Source organism: Fusarium phalaenopsidis (assembly GCF_050370095.1).
Source record: "Fusarium phalaenopsidis strain FUZ10S chromosome Unknown contig_32366, whole genome shotgun sequence".
Taxonomy (NCBI): domain Eukaryota; kingdom Fungi; phylum Ascomycota; class Sordariomycetes; order Hypocreales; family Nectriaceae; genus Fusarium; species Fusarium phalaenopsidis.
Window position 1 is genome coordinate 47,393 of NW_028145384.1, and position 9,177 is coordinate 56,569.

General features: G+C 50.5%; 1 protein-coding gene across 1 annotated transcript; it reads left to right on the top strand.

The window, feature by feature from the left end:
- Positions 1-8,292: 8,292 nt before the first annotated feature.
- LRP88_14503 (uncharacterized protein) lies at positions 8,293-8,595 on the top strand (the record flags this gene model as incomplete). Its single annotated transcript, XM_083250845.1, has 1 exon — positions 8,293-8,595. The coding sequence occupies one exon, from the start codon at positions 8,293-8,295 to the stop codon at positions 8,593-8,595; it is 303 nt and encodes a 100-aa protein (XP_083093394.1).
- Positions 8,596-9,177: the final 582 nt, after the last annotated feature.

Below are 9,177 nucleotides of genomic sequence, written 5' to 3' on the forward strand. Positions count from 1 at the left end.
GAGAGCATTTGATAGACATCAACATCGATGAGGGCGACAAACTTCGGATCCGTGCCAAGCTGGAAAGACTGCCGCGACTCCGTCAGAAGCGTTTACGAAAAAGGATTCCTATTTTACGCAATTGCGAATGCTGTTACAACAAAACCTCTCAATTGGATATGGTGCATTGCCAAGCTCAGGAAGGCCATGTAAGCTTCATTCGATTACTGCCTGCACTTTCCTGGGTGCTCTCACTGACTCTTCCCAGTGGTTTTGCAAAAAGTGTTTCTCCGGCCATGCCTGGGAAGTTGCCGGGAAGCTACGGTACGAGATCCCATGCATGTCCACGGACGGCTGCAATGCTGGATTCTCACACCAAGAGCGGAAAAGGGGCCTGGATTCTGATCTCCTTAAAGCATTGGACAAGCAGGAGGCGAGAGCAGCTATTCTTGGTATCGAAGGCCTCGTTCACTGCTCATTCTGTGATTTTGTCGGGTTTTCTGAGCCGCATGAGGCGGTCCAAGAACTTCACTGCCCTGAGTGCGACAAAGTCAGCCGGTTCGGACGCAGAGAAGATACCGAGGGGACCCAGGCCAATCAAGGAGCGGCAGACACGGACTTACAGCGGCAGGAGCAACGACGAATCGAGGAGGCGCAGTCAGATGCTGTCATACGACGCTGCAAAGGATGTGAGTATGCTCCCCTCCCCCCGACATACAAATGATTGACATTGTTTGGTTGTAGGTAAAGTGCCATTTATGAAGCTCGATGGATGTAACAAGATGACGTGCCCCTCCGAGAGGTGCAACGTAGTCCAATGTTATATCTGCTCCGATGTTTGCGATTACAGCCACTTCGACCCCTCACCTGATCGCCGTGAACCAGACAGGTGCCCTCTCTACGACGACACCGAGGCTCGCCACCAAAGAGAAATTGACTTGGCAGAGCAGAGCCTGAGGAAGGAGACACAAGGAGATAAGCCGCCAAGGAGGTAATAAGCCGCCAAGGAGGTAATAAGCCACCAAGGAGGTAATAAGCCACCAATTGATTGTGTATCAGAAACCTTTTAGTGTTGAATGCCGTGGATAGTATAATTTGCCTCGGTAATACGCGTGACTGGTAGGCCTTGCAAAGTTGGGCAAGTGACATGACAGGAGCCCTCAGTGGTTTCTGGTCTCGGATTAAACCACCACCAATCATAGCATGTTTAGTCCGTCGAGGTTAAGGTGAGATCCGAGTTCTGATTGGCTTGAGCTTCATAAGCCTCCTAATCGGGAAATGTCCTTGGGCTACTGAAACCGACAGAAACCCGAGGCCTCAGGCACAGTAAAGGCTGAGGAACGCAGCTAGCTAGCAACTCAGAAACCGGCCGAACGAAAGAGATCAAGGGGCTACCAAGCATATAAGGCAAAGTAAATACATGGCAGGTAGCACAAGAATCAGGACTATTACACCTCATTATCTACCTGTACGCAGTTATATAGCAGGTTGACCTCTTCCCTCTCTTCTACACTTTTTGCCCCTGATATGAGCGTACATTCAATAGGTAATATGTGTTGTATGAGACATCAACATTTGCAACTTTTTTGCAACTGGTACTCTCTGAGCCCGAGTACATGTCGGTTAGTTATTGACTTTCTATTCTTTTACGTGGTGCGAGTCAGTTTGAACCCCCATGACCTTCCCCTTCTCTTCGCTTCCCCCTCATCTTCCTCCTTGTGCAGAAAGGTCATCAGGGCTGATAAGCAGGCAGAGGGCGCCGACCATCTGGGATGGCAACTTTGTCCACTTCTTCCCAAATTCCCAGATACGCTGGCGGTGCATCTTCACTCGTCTAGCACGCTCGATTAGCATAACAGATCCCTCCCACATTGATGTGAGGGCTAGAAGTTCTCGCTAGGTAAGTAGGTTGTTGGTGTGTGGTATGGGTGAGACTAGGCTGGGCTTCCTGCTGGGGTCGGGGCGCAATTTGGTTTTCTGCATCCGCTCTGTATCCAATCGAAATGTCTTTTGACCCTGAAGTCTTACGTTGAAACCCCGTTTTGATTCGCGACCAGGCTGAGGAGTTCCAAGTTGATGGATCGACACGAGTAGGATCCGTCTCACTGGACAGGAGGCAGGTTTGCAGGTTCGTACGGACGCTAGATGCGATAAACTAAGGCAATGGGCCATAACAGCGCCAGGACGAAGGCAGAAACAGCCGCAAGGCCCGTCAAGCTAACATTCCTACGGAGGTGCGGCCATTTCTGAGTAATATAAATACAAAGTTTGCGAGCAGGGAACACGGCAGGTATGGCCAGAAATAGGATCACGACTGTCGCTATAATTGTGACTTTAGTTGGGTGCATGGTGAACGATTAACCCGCAGACCGATTGAGGCGTATGAAGACGACGGTGTAGGTCTCTGTGGTGTTTCCGGACGGATTTGGGAGGGCTCAACGAACTCGTAGGGATCGCAGCGTAGACTGTCCTTTCTCAAGTTACTTTTCAACGGGAAATCGGAAGGCCTGCCTGCCGGCTGACCGTGCAATTGAACCTACCTGGTCATTTTGTTAGCCTAACTTATTTCAGTCAGCCGGCGAGACCGAAATGGGCCTCCTGGGCTCGCCTTGTTGGTTTTGTTTTACCTTTTCTCCGTCATCAGTCTTCTCCGGTTGACTGCCTTACTTTTTAAGCATCAATAATAGCTGCAATGAAGCCCATATCTTCCGTACTTAGTTTGGCCGGTGACCGAAAGTCAAACCTCTTCGCGTATATCCATACGGCCACTAAAGGCCACATTTTTTTACTATCATCCTATCCATTATTCAACTCTTTCTAGACGGTGATTTAGCTCTCTCAAAACAAAGTCGCAACACTTCTCCCGTTGCGGATATCTTCGTTTAAATGCTCCAATGAGCTCATGTACTCTGATTTCCATATTGCGCACGACCTAAGGCTCTCCTCATCTGAGGTAGCCTCAGCTTTATTACTTCCTGAGGTCGAATTTGAATCGCTGTCTGATTGGATCGTAGCGCGATTTTGATGCCTTTTGTGTCGGTTTGAAAGTCTGGGGGCCATACCGAGCCCGCAGCGCCAGTCCGACGAAACGGTCACGCTCTCAAGCCGCTGAGGATAACGCATACTATGGTTGGGAGTCGGATCAGAGTGCGAGCGATGATGGTGAGCTCACTGGGGAGCCCGAAGAGTGGCCTGGTCGTGGGCGCCGCCGGAAACGCAGCTGGGACGAGCATTCACCTCCTGAACTTGTCGGCTCACTAGGACCGCACAGCTCTTCGTCAAGAAATCCCGACCCAAAGATGTTGTAGCTGTTGAACATGACGGAGACTTGCTCTTTGATGCAGTTGTATGCCTTAAAGCGGATGATGCCGGGGTCTCCTTGCTCACGCCGACCCGGGTTTGAGGCCCCACTAGACGTTGCCTTGGACTGATAGTCAGCAATATCTCGAAGAAGGAACCCTTGAAAGTAGTCAGCCTCAAACGAAGTGCTAGGATTGACTTGAGAAAGCTTCTCGTGAAGGTGGTGGTGGCATCGGCTCTTCCACAGGAGAGTGAAGGGCTCTGATCCCGAGGAAGCTTGAGGACCAGGACAGGCGGCATGGTCCCTGAAACCAATATCCAGCCAGCACGAGCGGATGTCCAGATGCATAGGGTCTAAAACTTGAAGTACAGTCTCTTGGAAAAGGCTCAGCGTTTCTTGGAGAGTTTCCCGACCGAAGGTATTTTTGAGATCATGGGACTGGAAAAGCAATCGAGGATCTTTGAAGTATGGAACTGATTCCCTTGACCGATTTAAGATTTAGAATGAGTCAGCGTGCTTAAGAATTGACCGCCAGAAAGGCATCAGATATTGGGTTGGAATCGCATATTGGAGGTGTAAAGATCGACTCTCATCCTCTGCTCTCCATCGCTTATTGCCTGGTTTCTCCTGGAATGAACGAGATTTGGCATATGCGATTTCATATGTTTGAGGCATCTCCTGCAAGGCCGGACCCGGAATTGATTCGCAGGCTGCCGGAATGATGATTCGGTCGTAAAGGTCTTTCTGCCGTTCAAGGCTCAGGGCATTCTTGATTGTCGAGGTGCTCAGACTTGGAGCAGCATGAGGGAAAAAGAGAAAGACGGAGAAGCGAACACATCGTGCGTTGAACGTGCCAAGAAGTATGTGCCTTGTCTTCGCTAATTGAAGTCCATGAGGCCGAATCACCTGGTCGGTAGAAAGGTTGCGAGTAGGACATGGGAGAAAAGAAAGCCGAAAGTCAGTGAGCGGTCGAATCGCCTGAAGACCTGTTGCCCCTATCCAAATGCTATCAATGTCCCAGTGTCGTGATATCGAAACTCCTGACCGCAAAAGCGGAACTTGCGATTTTTGGAAAGATAGGGGTCGGGTTGGCTGATCTGACAGAAAGCTTCGCCACTGGTGAAAATAGTCGTTGGTGTTGAAGGAGACGCTATCGCCAAAGGCCGCTGAGAGGGGCGGAAGGAAGTTCTGCAGATGCTGAGCAACCTCTTCAAGGGTTTGGGCATGCTCTGATTCATTCGCTTCGACCAGGGTCGAGCCTGCAATAAGCTTTTCTTAGTATCGCATGTTGAAAGAAACCTCAGTTGTTGTGTCCGGAACTTAAAAGGACATGTGGGGCTGAAGGAATGTCGGAACACCTGGTCATACACTGCGCTTCCACGCTCAACGAATTCGGGATTATCATGAATTCCCTGCGTGCGTAGAGCTTGGATGAAACATGCCAAGGCCGAGGAACCGGGCACATGTGGATAGAACTGTGAGGGAAGAGCCTCCAGTTGGTGCCTTAAATGGGCAGTTGGCAACGAGTCGGAATGATTGGGCCCTGGTAAAAGGAATGGGCGCGCGTTCTGGTGTGCAGAGCCCAGGTAGTTGGAATCAACGTTGGTAGCGGACAATGGCACGGCTGGCGCTGCCGTAAAGCCGGTCTCAGGTGCCATGACAGACAAGGACGGTAGGGTTCCCTTGCTAGGCGGCGATAATAATTGGGTATGGGATACAGAGTCCTTCTGGCAAACACTAACCCAACAATCAGAGGGCGACTCTGTCCCAATGGTTGTGGAAGACTTGTATGGATCTGACTGAGCGGGGTTACTACTGTACGCAGTCGTGCTGATAATTCGTTCAATTACACTGAAACTGGCCCCTGTACGGATACGCCACGGGGCCGTCCGTGCATACATCTCGTCTTATTTCATTAAGTTACTTCGAATCCAGCCCTTGCACGCGACGCGTCTACCGAGACGGTCAATAGAGGGACGGGGCCCATCCCAATTACTACATTGAGTACTGTAGTATGTAATCATCGACGACTAGGAATTCAAGGTCTGTGCTTAGAGGAAAGCCGACAACGGGGCCATTGTTGGGCCATGAATGCTGGAGTCGGCTAAATCCGGTACCATGCTGTACCTTTCTCTCGATCAGCATTGCCTAAAATGCGTCAGCCGGTTGCTGCCTACTCGCATCCCCAAAACGGCCATATACTTAGCCGTCCAAGTTGCACATTGCCTTCGTCATGTGAGCAACAACACCTTGGGCATCTATCTATTCGAAAACGATCCTGCCCCGCACGTGTGCCTATCGTGTGACCTTGACTTAGCAACTCAGTTTGCGGTCCGCATCGCGACGTAGCAATGGATTCAACCCGCCTTCATGCGAAGCTTGGCAGCTTCGACAGCATTCGACTACTTGAGCTCACACGGTCCGGCCCCGACGACCCGATACAAGGACGTCTCATCCAATCCAGGCTCGATGAAGCCCCGAAGTATTCAGCGCTATCATATGTCTGGGGTGATCCATCACCGAGTGATCCAATCCTCCATGTCAATAGCAGCCAGTTTAGGATCAGGAAGTCTTTATTCCAGGCCCTCGACCATCTTCTATCTGATGTCACTACTATGGCGATTTGGATAGATCAAATATGTATTGACCAGGAGAATGATGCGGAACGAGAGCAGCAAGTCAAGCTCATGTCGAGGATTTTCACACAAGCCCAGCGAGTGATATGCTGGCTTGGACTTCATGAAAAGGATAGCGAGTATGCCTTTGACCTATTGCATATTTTGGTTACGAACACTCCCGACCCAAAGGCTTCTTCAGACTGGGAAAGAGCCGCCAACAACCTGTGGACAGCGGGATACCTGAAGGATTTGTCGAATATGTTCGATCCGACGATGGTCCCATTTTCTGCAGTGGCTGCATTGGCAAACCGCCCTTGGTTCAGCAGGCTGTGGATAGTCCAAGAAGTTGCATTGGCCTCCGAGCTCGAATTCCGATGCGGTGGCTCAACTATCAGGGGGACAACCTTCTTCGCGGCAATGCAAGCGCTGTCGTCCATTATTCACGACCCACCTGCGCCTTGGCTTTTGAAGCCATTTCGACACGCCATGCGACTTGGCCAGCTAAGAGCACAGGTTACGGCTGGAAAGCCCTTTCGTTTCCTCACCTGGCTCAAACCTTGAGCGCCTGGGGTTGCAAGAAGAGCCATGATCGGCTGAATGCACTCTTTGGGCTTGTCTCCCGGAATAGCACAGATCACAGATGGTTTCTACCAAGCTACAGCACAACAAGTCCCGAACTCTACATGAGATTTGCGAATGGGTACATTCGACAGCACAACAACCTAGACGTCCTGCACTTTGCCGGCTGTGGTGATGTCGAAGTGCATTCACTCTCAAAAGCGTACGATACGACCATCCTGACACCCGGTCCTCCTGCAGATGACATACCCTCGTGGGTGCCGGATTGGCGCGTGCAGTCGCGACCTCTCGCACTCTTGCCATATCCCGGAGAAAATATCCAGGCTCAATTTTCAGCGACAGTATCAAGTACCGACTACTACCTCGATGAAAGTTCCCAGACCTTGCGGGTTCGTGCTCTATTGGTAGATGAGATAGCCGTGTGTGGTCCTCCTTACTACGCCTCTCTCTGCAGGAGACTTCAGATCAGCGAACATGATATCTTTGGGATCTGGTTCAATTTGGCAAGGGACAGCATAGAGGACGATGGCTTTGAGTCCATGTTTGCCTCGACGCTTGTCATGGAGGCGAGAGTGACACCCACAGATCGTGGAGCGTTGAACGTTCAACCCGGAGGAAGTGTTCCGCATATATAGCCACTGGGAAAAAAGGAACTTGGACGATACGGTACCCAACAGTACCGAGGACTCCTATGATATTTCTGACGGCTCTTCGCGTTTTGGATACCTCGCCGAAGAGGTATGCCGGAATAGGACTTTGTTCGTCACGAAAGGCGGACGGCTAGGATTAGGCTCGACTCATGTTTCGCCTGGTGCGTCGATATACTTGATCCATGGGTTGAGGACACCATTTGTTGTCCATACAGAGCTGGAAAAGCACATACTTCGTGGGGAATGTTACGTTCATGGCTTAATGGATTGGCAGGTTTCAATCTCAGACCGAGATACTTATTTGAACTTTGCGTAGTTCAGTATCTCGATAGGTGACTCGGAATTAACTACAAGTGTTTCCTATATATTAACGTGTCTGTATCTCTCTTTCAAGACCGTACCAAGATATTCTTATGTAGAAGAGAGTGATTCTCATACCTGGGTATCGATTTTGGAGTCCGCCAGTGCGGCAGGAAGGCGGCTCACGCCGGTGGTCGTCTTCACAGGGAAAACGCTTCAGGGACAGTGGTTTAATAAGGATGATATCCCTGACTGGCATTACGACTGTACGGAGACTGGTTGGTCAAATACTCGGATCTTTGAGAGCTGGTTTATTGATGTCTTCTTGCCCGAGACCGATCCAGGAAACGGCCGGTGGAGGATTCTTATCCTAGACGGCCACAGCTCCCATGTTACTATCCCTTTCATGTTCCTGGCTTGGCTGAGCAAAGTCCAGCTTATTTACTTACCCCTCACTCTTCACATCTCACTCAACCTCTCGATGTGGGCATTTTTAGTCCACTGAAGACATACTTTCGCCAAGAGACAGCAAAATTTGCGGACCTCGAAGCCCGGTCTCCTATCCAAAAAAAAAAAAAAACGCTTCATACAAGCATATAAAATAGCATCGGATAAAGCTTTTATATCAAAGAACATCCGAGCCGGTTTTCATGGCGCTGGCATTATTCCCTGTAATGTTGACAGGGTGTTGCCGGAGCTCATCAAGGCTGACCGTCTAGTCCCAGAATTTCCTCCTCCAAAAACGCCCCCGCAAGAAAACCAACTATCAGACGACCTTTGGCAAACACCAAGGAACGCGCGAGAAGTATCTTCCCTACTAAAACGGGGCAGAAGTGACCAAAATCGCGATGGTCGCAGTTCCCGTATGACCGAGCTGAAGGTGCTCAAGATGACAGACCAGTTTATCAGCCAGAACGTTCTTCTAAGGAAGGAAAACGAGCGCCTACGACTGAAGCTATCGTCGCAGAGGCATACAGGCCGGAAGACTGTTGAGAAGGATCCCAACGAGCGATTTGCTCGGATTGAGGAAATTGCGTACGCGAGCGCTCATGCCGAAGATGCCGCCGAGGCTTATGAGCGCTCTCACGCACCCAATATTATTAATGATGCGATGGAAATTGCGCAGTATAATGGAGAGGAAATGGAGGATGTATTCCAGCTTTCATAATTAAAATTGTATTTATTTTCATTGAGAAATCATGGAATTACACTTGGTGGAGAGATTGAGTGAGGCCCCGCGGACGTGGCGGTCGTGGGGTGCACACGGTCTTAGGGGGCGTGACGTTACTTACGGCATTTAGGCTTTACGGTCAAAAAAAGAGGGAGTAGCCGGCTACGGCTTCATTGTCCACTAGAACAGACTTTCGATCCTTGACGGATCAGGCCGGCAGAGGTCTTTGATGCCGAGGCCACAGGAGCATTAGAGGGCTTGAAGGCAGCTTTGAATCTCCAAGAATCACCAGTACAAGAGATCATAATCTGCTTAGACAACCTGGCTGCGGCCACGGATTCTGCGGGGCACACCGTTAGACTCCTCCCAAGAAGTTTCCTCGAGTTCCAAGCCTTAGCAGCATCCCATGGCGCTACCAAGGTGCGTTGGGTTCCCGGCCACACCAACATTCTCGGCAACGAACGAGCCGATAAACTGGCAAAAGCAGCATCCTCACTGCCCGAGCCCGAAGGCGCTCGACCAACGCTGGCGTACCTGAGAAGAATCGCGAGGCAGAAACCAAAGAAGCATTCGAGACAT